General features: G+C 33.6%; 10 protein-coding genes across 10 annotated transcripts; 6 read left to right on the top strand and 4 right to left on the bottom strand.

Moving 5' to 3' along the window:
* Positions 1-27: 27 nt before the first annotated feature.
* BX664DRAFT_361838 (uncharacterized protein) lies at positions 28-2,743 on the top strand (the record flags this gene model as incomplete). The annotated part of the gene is made up of 4 exons (XM_051548266.1): positions 28-1,230; positions 1,294-1,494; positions 1,588-1,736; positions 1,801-2,743. Exons 1-4 carry the CDS (start codon positions 71-73, stop codon positions 2,739-2,741), a joined length of 2,451 nt encoding a protein of 816 aa, XP_051397263.1. The 5' UTR covers positions 28-70.
* A 155-nt stretch (positions 2,744-2,898) lies between these two features.
* On the bottom strand, positions 2,899-4,449 carry BX664DRAFT_388659 (uncharacterized protein; the record flags this gene model as incomplete). The annotated part of the gene is made up of 5 exons (XM_051549485.1): positions 2,899-3,523; positions 3,758-3,782; positions 3,881-4,006; positions 4,067-4,173; positions 4,253-4,449. Coding segments are annotated over 5 exons (808 nt in total), but the record flags the coding sequence as incomplete, so codon positions are not given.
* Positions 4,450-4,568: 119 nt separating this feature from the next.
* Positions 4,569-5,765, bottom strand: BX664DRAFT_285926 (HAD-like domain-containing protein). The gene is made up of 5 exons (XM_051541693.1): positions 5,680-5,765; positions 5,477-5,605; positions 5,021-5,419; positions 4,834-4,935; positions 4,569-4,739 (listed from the first exon to the last, which is right to left on the bottom strand). The coding sequence occupies exons 1-5, from the start codon at positions 5,716-5,718 to the stop codon at positions 4,674-4,676; spliced, it is 735 nt and encodes a 244-aa protein (XP_051397261.1). The 5' UTR covers positions 5,719-5,765; the 3' UTR covers positions 4,569-4,673.
* Positions 5,766-5,860: 95 nt separating this feature from the next.
* BX664DRAFT_341091 (uncharacterized protein) lies at positions 5,861-7,116 on the top strand. Its single transcript, XM_051546934.1, has 4 exons — positions 5,861-6,046; positions 6,126-6,278; positions 6,358-6,612; positions 6,702-7,116. Exons 1-4 carry the CDS (start codon positions 5,911-5,913, stop codon positions 7,106-7,108), a joined length of 951 nt encoding a protein of 316 aa, XP_051397260.1. The 5' UTR covers positions 5,861-5,910; the 3' UTR covers positions 7,109-7,116.
* A 164-nt stretch (positions 7,117-7,280) lies between these two features.
* BX664DRAFT_361834 (uncharacterized protein) lies at positions 7,281-9,623 on the top strand. The gene is made up of 9 exons (XM_051548265.1): positions 7,281-7,535; positions 7,620-7,737; positions 7,818-8,116; positions 8,185-8,414; positions 8,501-8,551; positions 8,631-8,904; positions 9,008-9,060; positions 9,131-9,329; positions 9,401-9,623. Exons 1-9 carry the CDS (start codon positions 7,373-7,375, stop codon positions 9,553-9,555), a joined length of 1,542 nt encoding a protein of 513 aa, XP_051397259.1. The 5' UTR covers positions 7,281-7,372; the 3' UTR covers positions 9,556-9,623.
* Positions 9,624-9,740: 117 nt separating this feature from the next.
* BX664DRAFT_199221 (uncharacterized protein) lies at positions 9,741-11,478 on the top strand. The gene is made up of 3 exons (XM_051540109.1): positions 9,741-9,896; positions 9,989-10,862; positions 10,948-11,478. Exons 1-3 carry the CDS (start codon positions 9,806-9,808, stop codon positions 11,117-11,119), a joined length of 1,137 nt encoding a protein of 378 aa, XP_051397258.1. The 5' UTR covers positions 9,741-9,805; the 3' UTR covers positions 11,120-11,478.
* BX664DRAFT_268941 (uncharacterized protein) lies at positions 11,266-13,436 on the top strand (the record flags this gene model as incomplete). Its single annotated transcript, XM_051541027.1, has 6 exons — positions 11,266-11,583; positions 11,660-11,747; positions 11,831-11,924; positions 12,010-12,648; positions 12,706-12,845; positions 13,159-13,436. Coding segments are annotated over 6 exons (1,557 nt in total), but the record flags the coding sequence as incomplete, so codon positions are not given.
* Positions 13,437-13,614: 178 nt separating this feature from the next.
* On the bottom strand, positions 13,615-15,375 carry BX664DRAFT_341083 (beta-lactamase superfamily domain-containing protein; the record flags this gene model as incomplete). The annotated part of the gene is made up of 7 exons (XM_051546933.1): positions 13,615-13,855; positions 13,932-14,071; positions 14,126-14,223; positions 14,299-14,634; positions 14,705-14,806; positions 14,876-14,938; positions 15,003-15,375. Coding segments are annotated over 7 exons (1,271 nt in total), but the record flags the coding sequence as incomplete, so codon positions are not given.
* A 317-nt stretch (positions 15,376-15,692) lies between these two features.
* Positions 15,693-18,288, top strand: BX664DRAFT_380687 (uncharacterized protein). Its single transcript, XM_051548915.1, has 7 exons — positions 15,693-15,993; positions 16,104-16,190; positions 16,265-16,508; positions 16,579-16,602; positions 16,672-16,808; positions 16,877-16,992; positions 17,079-18,288. The coding sequence occupies exons 1-7, from the start codon at positions 15,794-15,796 to the stop codon at positions 18,269-18,271; spliced, it is 2,001 nt and encodes a 666-aa protein (XP_051397255.1). The 5' UTR covers positions 15,693-15,793; the 3' UTR covers positions 18,272-18,288.
* A 389-nt stretch (positions 18,289-18,677) lies between these two features.
* BX664DRAFT_341080 (Fcf2 pre-rRNA processing-domain-containing protein) lies at positions 18,678-20,148 on the bottom strand. Its single transcript, XM_051546932.1, has 4 exons — positions 19,702-20,148; positions 19,585-19,614; positions 19,299-19,506; positions 18,678-19,239 (listed from the first exon to the last, which is right to left on the bottom strand). Exons 1-4 carry the CDS (start codon positions 20,052-20,054, stop codon positions 18,874-18,876), a joined length of 957 nt encoding a protein of 318 aa, XP_051397254.1. The 5' UTR covers positions 20,055-20,148; the 3' UTR covers positions 18,678-18,873.
* Between the last annotated feature and the right edge of the window lie 196 nt (positions 20,149-20,344).

Here is a 20,344-nt window from a genome sequence, read left to right as displayed (position 1 = left end):
TTCATATACCTATATATATATTATATTATATTATATTATATACTCTCTTTTTTTGTTTTTAAATGAAATCATGAAATTATCTCCTAAAGAATTACATTATTTGAAAAAAGAATTAATCAAACTTGAATTGGATCGTGAATGGTCTTATCTACAAAAAACATGCCCTGATCTGATCACCTTATTATCATCTACTTCTTTTTCTTCAACAACAACGACAACAACTGAAGATCTTCCATTTATTCGGTTCATTATGAATCAAATCATTCAACCTTTCCCTATGATTCAAGGCCAGACAGATCAACAAAGAAGTACGTTTTGGACTCAGTGGCAACTATTTTTGATAGAGTGGTACCAAAGACAACCTTGTACTTGGATGCCACCAACAACACAAGAAGCTTTGAAACGTCGTGCAATGATCACCAAACTGAAAAAAATGATGATACTTCTTTTGGACAAGTTGATTCAATGTGATATCAAAGAAGCCTCCTTTTCATCTTTTGTATTCAACCAACGACAATCATGTGATCCCAACAATGCAATCATGTATGATCCTGCCATCATTTATGGAATCAACATTATCTCAGTTCAATTATTCGATATACCAAAGCGACATTTTATTCATTCATCCACCAAAAAACACACTTACTTTATCATTGAAACTAAAAATAACAACAACACTTCTTATGTAGCACGTCGACATTCTGATTTTCGTCAACTCGCCAAACATCTTCAATCCCAATTCCCAGATCGTAATGATATTCCTAATGTGCCGACCAAAATACGCAACAACTATAACGGATTACCTTGGCGTGAAATGGATCGTCGAAGATTACGTGGTTTTTTATATCGTCTTGCATCTATCTCTACCTACCGACATTGTACACTTTTCCAAGAATTTCTTTCACCATCTGTTGGATTTACAAATGATACTGAACAAGGTATAATGGTGGCATTATTTAACCATCATCATCATCATTATTATCAGCAATTAGACCTGGAAGATGTAATACGACGACGAACATTAGATGCAGCTTTACTAAAGGACCAACAAGAATATCAACTTCATATCGACCGAACGTTATATACATTAGATCAAGAATTGACACAATTGAAATTACAACTTTTCCAACCTGGAGGATGCTCTCTTTTATTGGACATGATCAAAACTACTGAACATTGGCATGATTTACCTATCTTGATGAAAAAAGCTTTTGAATGGGGTCGACTCTGGTAAGGAATTCAATACGGATTTACATACATATATTTATTTATCCTTTTTCTTTTTTTTGTTAGTTTTGCATTTACATTGCATAAGCAATTGATAGTGTCTGATTTAGCCTTGGAAAATCGAAATCAACTGAAAAAGACTCATGCTTTTCTTCCTTATCGTACCATGGCCACTTTAATGAAAATATCCAATCCCATGCGCATGATGAAAACTATTTTGGACTTGTTTTTGGCAAAACCTTTTGGTGGTCGTAGTCTAATGCAAAGGTTAAAAAAAAAAAAAAGGTGCTTTTTTTATTTGGACCGACGTTACACTAACTAACTTTCTTTTTTTTTTTTTATTATTTCTACTTCTTCCAGGGCTATCCTTATCAATCTTCAAGAAGAAATGAATTCAATACAAACGGATATTGATGTATTGGAAAAAAAATTAGATCCGATGATTTGCAAAAAACTTTATAATGCTGTGATCACTGAACGTAGTGATGATGCTATGGATGCATTGGAAGGTATGATAAGAGAAATATAAAAAAAAAAAATAACAAGTATATACTAATGAACGATTCAATGTAGGACTCTCACATTCGGATGCATTGTTGTTCATCATGAAACACCCAGATATTGAACCATGTTTAACATCAAATCAAATTCAAACCATCAACTTTTCTCAAAGGGAAACAACAACCATATGTGATGAGGATAGATATCATTGGAAAGAAGTTCAGCGACTTTGGTATTTATACGGCAAACGACAAGATCAAACACAATGGATGGACCTTTTACTTCAACATTCGACAGGAACATTATTACAAACTGTAATGGGAATTCTCTACCAACCTCTAGCTCAAGTCTACCAGGCCGCTGATCTGAGTACCACATTGTATGAATTGAAATCTTTTATGGATGACCTCGTCAAGGTAGTGAATCAACTTGAACAATCCTCCTCCTCCTCTTCTTCTTCTATGGATAGCATTCAACCTTTTATTGATTTGATTGGACGTCATCAAACTTCATTTTATCGATTTGTACACAAAGTCCATACACAGACGGAATCTCGACTATTTACTGATTTGATAGAGTATGTGGATACATGGATGGGTCGTACATATCAATATGATAACAAACCCAAATGGAAAATGGATGCGTTTTGGAAAAAATTAGATTTGGATCATACACAAGAACAAGCTTTACGGAAAGAAATCGAGACGATTTGTGAATACTATTGTGCACGCAAGCTATATAGTGCGGAAAAACGACGACTCCGGGTACAAACAATGATAAAACAACAACAACAGGAAGTTTGGTCAGAAAACGATGATGATGATGACAATATAGACGATGATGATGACAATATAGATGATGATGATGATGATCATTGGATTTCTAATAATGGACAGTACTTGGATAACCAACCTATACCCCCCTCCCCGCCTTTAGTTAGTTCAACTAGTATGTTAGCTTACTTACTACCTACCTTTATTAATCAAGTCATGCCCCTTCTTTCATACGAATAAACAATTTACACTTTATTTTACTTGGACGATTTGATGATGGGATGATGCATGATACATGATGACGATTACAACTATGACGATGACTTCCATAACAATATAGACACTTCTCTCTACTGTAGAAGACATATTCCAAAAAAAAGAAAAAGAAAAATACATACTGGTTTGAACTATTATTTTATTTGTACTTGGATCAAAATGTTGCCACAAAGACATAAGAATACTAAAAATAAAAGGAAGAATAAGGGGAACTAACTAGAATAGGGGATATGTATATAGATTGAATAGATTTGGGATTTGAATTTAGTGGAAAAGAGAAGGATATTAAAAATAAAAAAAAGGGCTAACAAAAACTAAAGAAGATCACCAGGAGCACAGCAAACGATAAAAAAAAAAAAAAGAGAGAGAGGGAGAGAGTGAGGGAAAGAGTGATTACCAGTTTGAAGTGCCAGTCTTTTGAAGTTCTTTGAATAAATAATGATGTAAGACATCCCATCTTTTGATACAATCAGTCACCGAATGTCTTCCATCAAACAAGGTTTCCACTTCATCCCAAGATCCAACGCGCATGAATACATGTCGTAATAATCGTTTGTCATCCCGTTGTGTCCATACATTGAAACGACGGCGGTTTTGGCTTTGTCGATGTTGTTGCCGGTGTTGATGATATACTGGCGATAAAGCATTTGAGTTGATACTTGATGATGTTGATGAAAAGGATGATTTTGGTACGCTTGATGTTGATGATGAGGATTGGCTGAAGATCATAGATCCTTCTGCTTTTACTAATGGTGATGATGGTGGAGATGTATGCGGACAAGGTGTATTTGGACTTGATGTTGATATTTGGAATTGAGATTCATTCGAATGAGGCGGAGATGGAGGACGGATGATATTATTATTATTATTATTGTTGTTGTCGTTGTTGCTGCTGCCGTTATTATTGTTGTTGTTGTTTTCCGTATCGTCGTGCATCATGTTTTCTGATAAATCATCTTCTTGATCCATTTCCTGCTTACAACTTTGTTGCCATCGAAGTATACGCTAATGATGTTTTCATCCATCCAAAGAGAAAGTGAGTTAGTAAAGAGGAGTTTCAAGCTGATACTTAATCAAGGAGTATTATAATATGCAACTCTTACCTTTTCTTCATACTTTCGACAATTGGAAAGGACATTATCAATAGTAAAAGTAGCATCCAACCTATTCTTTCTTCGATGAAGCATCGAATTTTTCCATTCAATCTGGTCGTCATTTGGTTCTTCTTTCTATAGACAGAATTGATAAGATTAGAAATTAAAATTTCCATTGGTTGTTTTTCTTTATACCTTGATTTTCATATCAGTATTGTCGTCAGTGTCACTTTGTTCATCAGAACTACTTTGTGAATCTGTATCAGATACATCATTGGTATTGGTTCTTTTCATTCTTTTGTCTAAACATTCAAACAAAGTGTTAGTGAGTCACAAAAAAAGAAAAAAGAGTTTATATAAAATAATATGGTATAACTTTACCCATGGTTTGTTTTCTTCGATGTGGAAGACCTGTTTTTCGGAAAGTGGTAATAGTATATTGAATTCTTTGTCTTGATAAGCCTGTCATGGCGGCAATTCTACCTTCTGTAGCACCACCTAGATAAGAACCGACAATATACCATGAGAGTGCGTCCTGAGATAAGTTATTAGAAACGATAGGTATTGATGGTTTCATTCTTTACAGTGAAAAAAAAAAAAAGAAAAGAAAAAGAAAGAGAAAAGCGGAATAAAAGTATAAATATTTGCTCCAAAAAAAGAAGCTCGTGTTCATTCCATTGTTACGAAATTTGTACATCCGCTTCACTCTAAAAAGGTACATTATAATTTCATCTATTTAAACTAGTACAGTATCTTTTATTATTCTTGGATAAAATAATGAATAGTAGTAATAATAATATATCTATGCCAAGTTATCGTGTGAGATCGTTTCAGGTCCTTGGGGTCCAAACGCAGGTAATTTGAACGTCTAATTAAAATAATAAATTATTCACCATCATCATTAGTCTATTATTTCATTCCTTTTTTTTTTTTTTTTTTTTTTTTTTTTTTTTGTATTTTACCAATGGATCAAAATCAGCCATTGTTTTTAATACTTGAGTAGCACCATGAGTTTCACCATTTTCTGATAAATTTAAAATATTTTCATCAGGAATCCAAATCACCTAATAATAATAATAATAATAATAATAATAAAAAAGTATCAATTATTTCAAATCATAAATAAAAAAAAATAGATATATAACTTACATGCATTTTTGCATTTAAAGCAGCTTGAACACCATTAACAGCATCTTCAAATACAAGACATTGATCGGAAGGGGGATTTCCTAACCTTTGTTGAGCTAACAAAAAGAGATCAGGAGAAGGTTTACCATACTTAATACCATCATCATCACCACAAACAATAAAATCAAATAGAGAAAATAGGTCCTGATTTTGAGAAGTCTTAAGTTCAAATTTAGATCGAGTAGAAGAAGTGGCTACAGCAATAGGAATCTTGTGTTGATGCAAATGACGAATCAAACGTTCTACACCGTCTAGAGGTCGAACTAAAGGGAACTTTTCATGTTGAATTTTTGCTGTAATATCAAGGTATTCCTGTACAGTCATAGGTAATTTGTATGTTTCTACTACAATTCGTGCACTCTATAAATATAATTGAAAATAAGGATACTTTTTTTCTTATTTTAATATAATACTTACTTCATCTCCAGTACGACCCATAAGTTTGCTTTTGATATCCCAAGTAAATCTGGCTCCATTAGCGTATTTATCAAGGATTTCTTGAGTCACTTCGGTATACACACGTTCCGTATCTAACAATAATCCATCCTATATTCAATACAAGTAAACGTAAAAAAAAAAAAAGATTAGATACTATTTCTGCTTCTATAACTTTTTATTACCATGTCAAAAATACAGTGTGTGATAAGAGGTGTAGTCATGTTGAAGGAAATGAATGAACGGTGCAGCAGTTGAAGAGAAAAAAAAAAAAAAAAAAAAGAAAAGAAAAAGCGAATCAAAAGTCCCCCAAGTAATTTTATCGCTGCTTTAAACTTTTTTTTTTCCTTCGCTTTTTCTTTTCAACTTTTTTATTCTCTTTACGTATTATTTTTCTTTTTCTTTTCCTAAGCATCATGGGATCTTCACGAAAGCATCACCGTCAAGACGATTCAGGTGAACATGAAAGACGACATTCCAAAAGATCTAGAAACAAGGACCAAGATACCAATAGAACTCACTTGGACGAACAGCTCATTGGAACCATTCAACGTAAAAAATAATCATATTTTCTTATTGTTATAGTAATTCACACTTTTTTTTTCTTCCTTCTTTCTATGAAATATATTAGCCATTTCGACGGACGATTATTTTGAAAAGGCAAGTGAATTTAGGATTTGGTTAAAGGAAAAGAAACACAAATACTTCAATGAACTAGATGCAGATGACGCTCGTTATTATTTTAAAAAATTTGTGAAAGCTTGGAACAAGTACGAATTGGATGGTAAGAAATAAAATGATCAGATCAAAAAAATATAAAAATAAATAAATAATACGATTTAATATTTATATTATTTGAATAGAAAAATATTACAAAGGTATCAACTCTGCCCACGTCTCATCATCAGATACAACATCTTACAAATGGTCGTTTGCCAAGAATTTGAATACAGAAGAATTGGATTATATCAAGGATAAAGTGGATTCTATGACAGGACGAGGAGAAATTGAATCGAAAACATCATCGTCATCAGCAGTAACCACAGGAAAACGAAGAACCAATGTAGGACCTAGTTTACCACCCACATCTAGATCATCTAACCGAGAAGATCAAATTGGTAAAGTTTAAATACACATAAAACAAAATAAAATTAAAATGATATGATCTATATCAAATAATTAAATTATATATTTATATATCTATTAGAAAAAGAAGAACGATGGGAGAAGGAACGTCAACAACGCAAAGCAGAATATCAAGCACAAAAACGTCGAACAAATGATTACATCAATGAAACAGTACCAAAATTGGAAGGACGAGAAGCCAAATTAGCGGAAAAACGGGCCACCAACTCACTAAGACGACGTGAACGAAGTCCTGATGTAGAACTTAATGATAACGATATTTATGGTAGTGGTGGCGATGATTATAAATCAAGATTGGCAATAGAACGACGAAATCAAGAACGAAGACAAGCACGATTTGAAGCAAAAAAGGAAGAACGTATGGGACCCATCAAGGAAAAATTAGCAGACTACAAGGCAAAGGAAAACGAAACAATGGCAATGTTTAGGAAAATGGCTGAAGAACAGAAACGAAGGGGTGGTTTATGAAAATCTTTTCTTTTGTATATTTTTTTTTTTTTTTTTTTTTTTTTTTTGCATAGTATGTACTATAGGAAGCGGATTCTCAAAATAGTACTAATAAAAAAAACATCAAAAGTCTCAAATTTTTACTTCTTTTCTTCTTCTTTTTTTCTCTATCTTTTTTTTTTCTTTTTCTTTCATATATATATATATATATATATATATATATATATACCTGTTTTATTTTTTTTTTATTATCCTTTTTGATCATCGATTGAAATACCTCATATTATGACCATGTCTATGAAAGAATGGCAGCGTGAGCAGAAACTGGCAGTAGGTCGTCTGGTATTATCTGTATTGACTGAAAACGAAATTAAGCTTGGCACAGACTGGACTATCCCCTGGTGGCAAAAAGTAATTACCCGTATAGGATTGGGTACTAAAGATAATGGTAAAAAAAAAAAAAAAAAAAAATAACAATATTCACTCTTTACTGGAAGAAATTTTAACTCGACTTTTTATTTTATTGGGATAGTTAACTCGTTATCTTTACAAAAAGCTATTGAACTTGTCACGAAACCAACTGATATTCGTATTGATATTTTATTGGACCTTCTTTCGATTGCCCTGAATGTGGATCAAATCTCGACAGAGTAAAATGCTCAAGTTTTTTTTTTTGTTTTATATCACTTTTTTGAATTATTCACATTTCTTTATCTTTTTATCTCAATAGAAAAGATCAAGCACCAAACGACATAATCTATGATGCACGTGCGCGACAATTTTTATATTCATTGACACTAGAAATGGGTCTGCAAGGACTGGAATTAGCTGTTGTTGAGAGAAGTCTTGGGCAACAAATGTACTTCACTCTCCAAGAGAAAACAAAAGGTGGTGACTCACATAATGACGACAGGTTTTCACAAATGAACTCTTCAGCAAAGCTTGCTATGCATGAAAATAACAGTAAAAAGAAATTATATCGATGGTTGGCTACTGGTGCTGGTGTAGTTGGTGGTGGTGCTGTAATTGGTAAAGGAAGATCCAAAATGAAAACAGAATAGAATCTGTATACTCACATTTGATGATAATATATTTAGCTCTTACTGGAGGACTAGCCGCTCCCTTACTGGCACCTTTTCTGGTTGGTTTAACAGGTGCTACATTTTTTGCTACGGCTGGTGGTATCGCTTTGGTAACAAGCCTTTTTGGATTGACAGGTGGTGGATTGGCAGGGTTCAAAATGCATCGTCGTACACAAGGGCTGAATGAATTTGGATTCAAGCAAATCTTGGTGGATAAAGATATGCCCCCTATTCCAACACTGAAGGCAAAGAAGAGTAAAAAAAAAAAAAATTGAAAAAAAAAATGTCAACCTCTTTTTAATTGTTGAAAATAACATTTATTTACTTCTAGGCAACTATTTGCGTTACTGGATTTTTATTGGATGATGTCAACGAAACTGTGGTATGTTCCCAAAAAGAAAAAAAAAAAAAGGTAGTAATATTGACATTTCTCTTAACTTTTTTTTTTTTTGTATATATAGACTCCTTGGATCAATTCATTTGAAAACAATAGACAGAATATTGACACATTTTGCTTGGAATATGAAACAAAGGTTTTGAAAGAATTGGGTTATGCATTTCGGCGATTCCTTACCAATCAGGCTCTCAAATATGCTGGACTAGAAGTGGCAAAACAAACTGCTTTACAGGCCTTCTTTGCTGCTGTGGCTCTTCCTGCAACGTTACTCAAAGTTGCTGATATTATTGATGATCCCTGGCAAATTGCTGTTGATAGAAGTAGGAAGGCTGGAATAGGTAAAATTAAAAAAAAAAAAAAAAAAAGAAGAAAAGATACACATATTTGGAATACTATGGTATCTCATATACATACCGCACACGCACACACATATATATATAGTACTGGCTGATACATTGGAAGAAAGGGTACAAGGAAATCGACCATGTAATCTGGTAAGAAGAAAAAGAAGAAGATGATTATCGAATTTTTTTTCCTCGTTCTCATCTTAATTTTTGTATAAAGATTGGCTACAGTTGTGGAAGTCTAGTGATATGGCAATGCTTACAAGAATTACATCGACGTAAAATATACGGTGCTATTGATCATGTTGTACTATTAGGATCTCCTATTCCAAGTGATGATATTAATATGTGGAGAAATGCAATGAAGGTTGTATCTGGTCGATTTATCAATGGTTTTACAACTGAAGATTGGGTCTTAGGTATGATATGAAAGGAAATAAGAACTAAATTCTGATTGATCTTAATAATTACTTTTTTTTTTTTTGTATAGCCTATGTTTATCGTTTACACTCATTGGAAACAAAAGTGAGTGGATTGGCCCCTGTTCCTTTTGATGGTGTTGAAAATCTCTCTTTGGATTTAGAAGGTCATACTTCTTACCGGGATGCTATTCCTGAAATTATGTCAAGAATCAATTTAGAATAGATAGATAGAGATATATTGATGATAAATAAAAATTACTATTACACTTTATTTGATATTATATTCATAGCTCCTCTCACAAATATTAATCTTTTTTTAAAAAAAAAAAAAAAAGTTGGGACTAAAAATTCGAACAGCGTAGCATAAAAATTTTGAGCTGTGACCTTTTCCCTAAGCCAAAATTTTTTCCTTTTTTCCCCCCCCCTTTGAACTTTTTTTTTTAAAAATTGTTTAACAAGTAGTAGTTTCTGCAATGCCAAAAAACACGGAGGAGAATAGTCAAAAGTCGATAAAACGAACCAATGAATCTTCTATTGATTTGGAAAGCAAAGAAGCCAAGTTAGGTAAGTCATTAAAAAAGAAATGTTCATCAAATGGTCTAAAACACTGGAAAGGCGATCCTATTGACCATTTTTTTTTCTATTATCCTACTTAGCCAAAAAGCTGAAGAGCTTGGAATCAAGATCTCTCGCGTCTGTTACCATTCCATATACAAATGTACCCGGAAACAATAAAATCAATAGCAAGCAACCATTACCTTCACCTACTACGACAGTTGACACAGAGAAGGTCTCGGTGTGCCAAGATCAAGAAACATCAATCGAAACGAACAATATCACAACTGAAAAAACTACATTAATGGATACAGAGGCAGTAATGGACCATGATACTACGACTTTTATTAGCTCGACATCAACAACCAAAACAAAAACGATAGACAATCAACAATCCATTAGGACTATGGTATCGCAAGATCAAGAAACATCCAAAGAGACAACAGATACAGTGCCAACAATTGATGATAAGAAACCTGTTAGTGCCATGGCTGCTCGAAGGGCGAAGAAATTGGAACTAGAAGCTCGTTCAACGGCAGCAACATTGGACACCACTAGTACTACTGCATCTCCTCCATCTCCTACTCCTGCGACTACAACGACAAGTACCACAGATCCTTCACAACCAGAACGACCTCTTAGCGCCTTGGCGGCTCGACGTGCGAAAAAAGTGGCAACAGATGAAACAAGCATACCATCATCACCAGTTGACGATCTACCTAAATCAACGATTACTCCTGATCGAGTTATGAATAGCTTATTCAGGGAAACAGAAACTGAAGCAGAAAGCGATCTCGAATATTTAAGTGCTGAAGCAGATTTCGATATGGATGATGATGATGATGACGATCAAAAATTGGAAATAATGTCTACACCTCCCACTATCAGCGATAGCGAATACAAAGATACTAACGACAAGGAAGATATGACAAAAATAAAAGAAGCTAAACGACTTGCCAAATTGGAAGAAAAACTGTAAGTCAGTGATGGATGAATGAGGAAGCAAAAATCCAATCTTCAAGAGATCTAACATAATTTATTTATTTATTGCATAACTTAGTGCCAATATGTTGGTTGATCCATACTCTGTCTCCACTTTTGATTCTGAAAATGTGGTTGCTTTTGAACATAATGGGGAAACATGTTTTTGTATTGGCTTCAAAAAGAATCAGGTAATAATATATTATTATAATAATAATAATAAAATAATAAAAAAAAGGAGGACGGAATGATTGATATATTTGTATAGAATCTTGTTTTTCTTGGATACGCTTTAATTGGTACACTTTTTGGATCAATACAAATCAATGGAGCTACAATTTCTTCTAGTCTCGACCGACCACAAAGTTTGGATCGACCTTTGGACCCCTGGCGAAATGTCTCCTTCTTCCCTGTATTTTCACCCAAAAGCGCAGCTTTGATGACTGTACAATCTATTGCCTACGAAAGAACAATGGTTACTTCACCATCAACAACATTTGATTCAACATTTTCAGATCTTGGAAATATTTTGGAACCATTACGATCATCCTGGAACTCGTTTGAATCTGTGATTATCGTTAAAGATTTGTCTTGGTGTGGTATCGAAGATTTACAAAAGGTCTTGCCTTCTTTTAAAACTATTTTCAAATTTGATAATGCAACATACAGATTGAATGATGGTCCGTTCTATGAAGATATGCCAGGCTTTAATCCTGTAAGAAAAAATAAAAAAAGAAAAAAAAATTCAAGGCCAAAATAGTTCTAACTATCATGTATATCTATATATCTAGATCGTCAAGACAACACCTGCAGTGAAGGCATTGAAAATCCAAACTTCTTGGGATACAGCGGTAAATCGATTATTGGAAAATGAACAAGGTAAAATTTATAAAGTGAATGTGATTTATCAGGTATGTTACTAAACTTCTCTTCCATCTTTTTTTTTTTACGTTCAAATTTAGAACACGCTATGCCATCCATTTCCATGGTTTGTGGTACGAAAAATGTTGGTAAATCTACTTTTGGACGTTATTTGGTCAATCGACTTTTGAATGTGTAAGTTAAAAAACAAAAAAAAAAAAAGAGAGAGGTTGTGAAAATAATAGTTTCTAATTAAAAGAAAAATTATGTCTTCTTCTAGTCATCAACGGGTAGCTTACCTTGAAACTGATATTGGTCAAACTGAATTTACACCTTCTGGAATGGTATCATTTCATATTTTGGATACACCTCTACTTGGACCGCCATTTTCTCATCCTCATCTCAAATGCAAACGAAGCTTCTTTGTTGGATCTACGTCACCGAAGAATGATGCCACTTATTATCTAGATTGTATTCAACAGTTGGTACAAACATATCGACAAGAAAGTGAAGCATGGGTTGCTATTGCTGAACAAGATGGAGATAATAGTCAACGTCAACTATTACCACTGGTAGTAAATATTCATGGATATGTAAAAGGGGCTGGATATGACATGTTAATGACTATGATGAAGGACATTATGCCTACTCATGTCTTCGCGTTTGTTAACTCGCCTGGTGTTTCCAACAATACTTTCAATTTACCTCCCGATTTTACCAATAATGTAATGATGATGCAAGAATCTTTACCAAATCGACATTTAATTCACCTTCAAATCCCAACTAATCCTACATCGACTACAACCATTTCTGATCAAGGGCAATCACTATTACCAACCAGACCACAACAATGGAAAGCACCACCTACTACCTGGGCCGACAAATATCAACCAATAGATCATCGACAGTTTATGCTAATGTCTTATATGTACCATGATGCATACTCATTTTACACTCAAAATGAGAGCAAACGTAGCTGGTGGCACACATCGACAAGGTTAGTGGAACGTATTCCTTGGACAATTGATTGGCGAACACATTTGAAAGGTATCTGGGTATTATTCGATGATGTACCAGTTTCTCAATTATTATATGCTCTCAATGGTTCCTTGGTGGGTCTGATTGGGCAAGTGGCCAGTGATGAACAAGATGATGATATTATGATGGTCGATCAACCTTCAACTGTACAAGAATCACGAAAACAACAAATCAACAATGATGTTAATAGTAGTAATGATCAACTAGATGAAGTTACATCCTCAGCTACAGAACAAAAGAACCATACGGTAAGTGCAAAAAAAAAAAAAAAAAAGGTTACATTGATATAGCGATCAAACTCACACTTATCTATTTTATTAGATTCCACCAAAATACCATGCGGCATTGACAAGTGCACCACCAAATCCAGCAACAACAACATGTTATGGAGTTGGCCTCATTCGATCAATAGACCCAGAAAATCATCGATTTTATATCCTGACGCCTTTAAGTATCGAACGCTTACAGCTAGTGACTGGTCTCGTCAAGGGTGATTTGGAATTACCTCTCAATTGTATGTTTGACAAACGAGATGAATATGGTAATGGCGTTTGTGATTCTCCATGGCGACAAGTGCCTTACTTATCTCTCGACGTTGTAGAAACAGCAGGATCAGCGGCTCCTAGGTTAAGAAGGAATATCATGCGGAAATCTCAGCAAATGGAATAGATACATAGGAAAAACAAATAAAATCATTATTTTTGACATATACTATTTTTTTTTTTTTTGGGTTTATATGTGTGAGTTGTTGTGTCATTATTGGAATCATCATCATCATCATTATCTATATAGTAAGTAATCAACTTCCCATCCATCATCATCAACTATAAAGTTTTCGTTATAGATATGATACATCGTCTTTTTTTATTATTAAAATAAATCTAAAAAGGTATTCTAATGCCACCACATATCAATCTACATACACTATTCTAAGCTTGAATATCAGTAACAACGTAACTTTCACCTAGTTTCAGTACATTGAAATCATCGGTTGAATGTCCTCGTTTTTGCAGTGCCACTTGTAATCGTTGAGGAGGTTCTTGTACAGGTTCGTCAGTCAGAGCAAAAGTACCCCAATGAATGCCAATCTGTATAACAGAAAAAAAAAAAAAAGATAAGATATGATTAGATAATGATGATTCAAATATCTTTTTTTTTTCTTACTGAATGCTTGCTTTTGATATCTTCATGAACTCTGACAGCATCTTCAGGCGAGCAATGTACCGCTGACATAAACCAACGTGGACTGTAAGCTCCTATTGGAATCAAAGCAACATCAAAAGGACCAATTGTATTTCCAATTTCTATAATACAAAAAGTTAGTATTAAAAAAAAAAAAAAAAAAAAAAGGAACTTACCCTTAAAGGCTGGACAATGTGGTAAGGTTTCCAAGTAATCTTCATCATATTCTTTTTCAGGTCCAGCAGTCGCGGGGACGGTACGGTATCCAGTATCACTATGACAAAAAAAAAAAAAATACTTAGTTTGGAAAAAGTAATGACGACCGTTGGTTTCCTTTTTCGGAACGTACCCACCAAAAAAGATCTTCCCTTTTGTACTAGTACCATTATGAATCCCTTCTACACACCAAGAGGCCCATAGAGTTTTGTTTCGATCCCGAAGTCCTCTTCCAGAGAAGTGTTGACAAGGTGTACAAGTCAGTTTGAGTTGATTGTTGCTAGAAGACGATATATCAAGTGTTGATGATTCCCACCAATCAAGTTCTACCACTCGATCTTGTCCAGATGTTGTTTTTTGTTTGCTGATCTGTCCAAACCAATCTTTATTGCCTAGAGGAACGAAAAATCTTGTATCAGGATTTTTAGTAGTCAACGATTGTATTGTTCCCAAATCCAAATGATCATAACTATAAATACATAAAAAAGAAGAAAAGGTTAAAATTCCTTCAGCATAATAGAGAATAATATATACTTTACTGATTATGCGAAATCACAACAGCATCAATTTTTGGCAAGTCTTCAAAATCACATGGTGCTTCAGTGTATCGTTTTGGTCCAACGAATTGGACAGGTGAGCATCTAAAAAAGGAAAAAGATCGGTTAGAGTTTATCCGTGCGCCGCATTTTTTTTTTTTTGAATTGAATTACCTGCATGAGAAAATAGGATCAAACAAGACATTAAAACCATTCACTTGTACCAAAGCACAAGCACTGAATGAAAGGAAAGGATTAAAACATGATTTATATTATATTGATTCTATCACTGTTTACTCACTGTCCTAACCAAGTAACGACGATAGTTCCATTCTTGTCAGTCTTATTTGATCGTAAGAGATTCCAATCCATATTAACTTTTTCCGGAAGATGTTGAGGTTGAGCTTGCGTCACTACCTTGGACAAGTTCATACCACTTATGGCTTTGATAATGGATATTATACCGTGTTCAGTGAAAGAAGGCCAAGGATTATGAAATCCAGTTCCTTTGTGGTGGTCTTTGTTTTTGAGTCCAACAGACGAAGCTTCACTTGGCTGAGCCATAACAATATTAGAAGGTTGATGAATTGAATGTACAAATAAAAAGGCAGTAGTGGTAAAGGAACAAGTAGTAAGAATAGCTTTTCTATGCTTACTGAAAAGGTGTAGCATTGAATTGAGGGAAGGAAAAAAAAAAAAAAAAAAAAAAGAAAGAAAAAAGAAAAAAGAGAAGAAAAAAGGAAATCTATCCACTTTTAAAGCTTTTGACAGGGCGCATACGGTGTTTAAATAACGTAGAGCAAAACCCCATCTCGATAAAATTCGATTCTTTTTTTCTTCCTACTAGACCATAGTTATTGACCCTTTTTTCGCGATTTTTTTTGTACCATTTCTTTTTTTACTTTCATTATTTTACATCTTTTACGTCTCTTCTTATCTATCCTATTAATATAATTGGTTCTTCTCTTTCTTCAACCACCTTTTTTTTTTTTGGTCTTTAATTTATTTGATCAACGGTGTAGTAACGACAACTACGTTCCTTTCTCTCCCTTTGATCCTTTGGGTTATCTGTTTTTTTGTTATTTGGCATTTATGGATTTCAAAATATTATCAAAGTATGATGATTTATTATCTTCAATACTTTTGGATGATCAATACCTTTGGTTCGATACTATCAAAATGAATCAAGATCTTGTGAAAGCAGATATATCAACAGACATCATTAGACAGATCATTTATGACAATGTTATTATCAATAGCGATGTTGTTCTTGCAGCCAAGCAACTATTAAGGTAAGTATATACACATAGTGAAAAAAATAGAAAAAGTAGCTGATTAGAAAAAAAAAAATAAAAAAAGTAGCTGATTAGAAAAGTATTAAACTCAAAGTCTTCTCTTATAGTCTTCCCTTCTTTGACTTATATTTGGAAAGCAAGGATGAGAAAGAACGATACGAATTTACTGCTCATATGAAACGATATCTTTTGATGTAAGCTTCATGAAAAGATGATATAATATATAGTAATGCTTTTTATCTTATTTCTTCTTTTTCTAAATGAAAAGGTATTTGCCCAATGCCGGATTTGAAATCAGTGATACTCTTCGATACAATGGCGTAGAAGCTTGTGTTATCTCTACGAAAGTATGGGTAGTGGGTGATGAAATCAGGAATTGTGTTGGGATGATTGCTTGTTTGAACCCTGAAGATGATGCTGAATTGAAAAAATCAAAAAGGGATTTTAGTGTCATGTACTCTCAACGTCGTGATTCAAACTGTCTCTTTCTAGGTCCTGCAAGGTTTATGAATGTAAGTTCTCTTTATCTATCCTTATTTATACTAACTTGATTTCTTCTATTAATATTATAATTATTATTAGCATGATTGTGGATCGAATTGCAAGGTAGAGTTTTGTTAATATTGATGAAAATGAAAATTGATTTACCTTTTCTAATCTTGGTATTATTTATAGTTCATTAATCTTGGTCCTAGCTCTATTACTTTTAAGGTGGTCAAAAATATAGATGTGAATGATGAACTGACGGTATTTTATGGAGCTCATTACTTTGGCGTCAATAATTGCGAATGCCGATGTTTGACTTGCGAAAGGTAATAAAAATACTTTATCACCATGTTAGTGTTCTTACGAACTTATTTTATACATTCTTATGAACTAGAAACGGACAAGGATACTTCTCAAAGCTTGAACAAGAAAATGATCATGTTGAAACCACACAACAAGACCATTCTCAACGACGTAGTGGCAGAAAGAAAAAGAAGACATCATATGAAGGTAAAAGAATAGAAAGTCGAAAATAGTAATTTGTAAAAAAATCTTCTCATTTCCTTTTTTTTTTTTTTTTACCTTATTATTATTAGAGTACATTATACATCAAGGTGATCGACGAGTCAAACTGTCTACAGGTGATGATCACAAAGTTTTGCCCAAGAAGAAAAAACAGACAAACAAACGCTTATTAGAACACATGGAAGAACGTATGACTTTGACAAAACCAGATAATAACATGATATTCAAAAACGGTACAATCGCTGGCGACTCACCTAGGACTATCTCATATTCAACACCTGCAACTATTTCATCTTCACCAAGATCTCTTGATGATTCCACTACCACTTCTCAATCTTCTATTTATACTGATTCGTCTCTTATCAACAAGAACCATCCAAGGGAAATTGGAGAAATATTGGACTATTCAATGATGATGAACGAAACATCAATAGGATCTACTATGGGTGAATTTTTAAAAAATCAAATGGTGGCAACGACCGATCCAACAGAAACGAATAAAAATGAATTTTTGCAAGCAATCAATAATGACGACAATAACAAGGTAGTGCATGATGCCAAAGGAGCCAATTATTTTTCAGCAATCAACAACAACAGCAACAACAACAACAACAAAAATAACGATACTCGTATAAGAAACAAAGGGATTTTGGAGGAATATCAAAAACGCGCTGGCATTGATCATCTTTTAGAAGCAGCCATTACCATTGACAACAACAATCACATAGAAAAAACACAAATGACTAACATCAATATCAAAGTAGAAATAGCATCACCATCGTCAACAACTACGAACACTGTTATGGATAACAAGTTTTCAAACAACCATCATGTTGTAAACAGAATGAATGATGGTACAATTTCGACTAGTTACTCCCACCATGACGAAATGCAACAACAACAACAAGAACAACAGCAACAGCGACAAAGTCAAGAATTACCAGATTGGTTACAGGCAATGGATGCGATTTTGGATGATGACTGTGATTCAGATGTTTCTTCTATGATGACTGCGGATTTGCAGGAATTGGAGGACTTGACTACAGACTACTGTATTGGGTGTGGACGTACTTTGTTTCCAGAAGCAGAACAGCAGTATACAAGGACAAGCGATCTGGAAATATCACATCAATATCAAGAACTACGGCGGTACTGCTATAATAGATGTTGGCGATGCAGTCGGCATTTTCTGATTTATCACCTTGAATGGCCTATACGACGACTTAAGAAAGGGAAGAAATATGTACCAACAACTTGCCTATAGGAACAAAGCTCTCTCTCTCTTTTTTTTTTTTTTTTTTTTTTTTTTTTTTTTTGATGGACAATTGGATAAATCAATGCTATTTAATGATCTTTTTCCTATATATCTTTTTGTATTTTAGTACTATACCTTTTATTCATTTTTTTTATTTGTATTTTCTCTTCTTCATTTACTCTTGATCCAATATTATTATTAACATTTCTTAATAAACTCTCTGGCTCTTCATGGGAGTCCTTTTTTTTTTTTTTTTTTTTTTTTTTTTTTTTTTTTGGAGGGCCTAATCGTGTAATCATCCATATCACCCCTATCTCGACTATCAACCAATCACATATTCTATCATCCTTCTTTATTGCACGAGTTCCCAATACTACGATTTTGAAACATCATTTCTAGCAGAAGATAACCTCCATTTGACAAAAAAAAAAGATTTGTAGTTTATTCATGCCCAATTCATCAAAAACAATTGATACAAAAAAAAAAGTGATAATGAAATACAAATAATAAAATGGATAATACAAAATACTAAAACTATACAATAAACTAGACTAGACTATGAAGATAATAATGATGTTTGGTGAATGATAATGATATATGTATAAATGAATTCAGTAACGTTTGGCTTTGACTTTCTTGTAATGTGATTTACCACCTGAAGTATGACGGTCCTGAGCTTCCACATATTTTCGCTTGTAATAATCTTGTTGTTCCATATCAGCCATCAATTCATCAGCTATAGTTTGTCTTCGATCCTTTCGATTGATGCGTGATGAGAAGAATTCGGTAGCACCCTCGATAATAGTACCCATTTGGAAATATTTCGAATTGAGTTCGTTCTTACCCATCTTTTTATAATGTCTTTTTCGATCCAGAACATGTCTCATCTTGAGTATTTGTAAATCACGCTTGATTTCAGGTGTCATATCTACCAGGGGCATATCGAACCAACCTTTTCCAGCCGTTTTTTCTCGTTCCTAATAATAATGATAAGTTAATTAGGTTTGATCATATCCTCCACCATTTTTTTTTATACCTGTTGTCGTTCCTTTCTGGTTAATGATTTGGTATCAACATTGTTCTTCTTCAATGCAATCAATGTTTTGTTATTGTTTCGCACCTGGTCTGCTGCTTCTTCAGAATCCACTAAAGCCACTACTTGTGTTGATAGTTTTGCAACACCAGCTTCTTCTCCAATATAAAGTTCTTGTTCTACTGACACACCAGGTTGAAGTTTTGGGAGTCTAGCAATGACAAACGAAAAAAAAAAGCAATGTTAGTAAATGATGTCCTTCGGATTGATTGATTATATTATCATTTACTTGATATCAGTTTTATCCATATCGTCCTTACTATATAGAAGAAAAAAAAAAGAGTTAAGTTTTTTGTTTCCAATAACATATAAATGTATTCTTTTTTTTTTTTTTTGCCATCCTTACTCAAGTTTGATCATATTATCTTGTTGTACCCGTAAAGCTGCCTGTGCTTTTTCCAATAGATCATCTAGATCATCGTTGTTATCTTCCTCATCTTGGTCGTCACTATCATCATTGCTGCTACTATCATCACTATCATCACTATCGTCATTATCGTCACTTTCTTGTTCGACTTGATCTTCATCATCCTCTTTCTCGCTGCTACTGTCGCTTTCAAAGTGAGGTACGACTACTGGTGAGTTTTTCCTTTTCGTTGATGCTACAGAATTAGGTTTTTTATTTTTGATCACATTTAGATCGGTAGACATTTCAGTTGTTATTCCATTCAGGTTTGCCGATCGACGAGTAGTCACCATGTCGATATATAAGTAAATGAAAAATAATAAATAATAATAATAATAAAAATATGGATAAAAAAAAGAAGAGAAATTTTCAGTAATAAGAAAAAAAAAAAAAAGTCATGGTGGATGTTTAAATTACAAAATTCATTGATTTTGATTGGCTAGGCTAACAACATATTCTAGTTGATTTTTTTTTTACTTTTTTCTCTCCCCCTTTTTAATTTGTTTGTCATGTTTGCCTCCAATATACTTCTTACCTTTTATCAATCATGTGTATTCAAGAAGTAGAAAGGTAATTCCAATAA

The sequence above is a fragment of the Halteromyces radiatus genome (assembly GCF_025201355.1).
Source record: "Halteromyces radiatus strain CBS 162.75 chromosome Unknown BX664scaffold_8, whole genome shotgun sequence".
Classification (NCBI taxonomy): domain Eukaryota; kingdom Fungi; phylum Mucoromycota; class Mucoromycetes; order Mucorales; family Cunninghamellaceae; genus Halteromyces; species Halteromyces radiatus.
The sequence above is the reverse complement of the archived record's forward strand: the minus strand, read 5'-3'. Positions and strand labels throughout refer to the sequence as shown.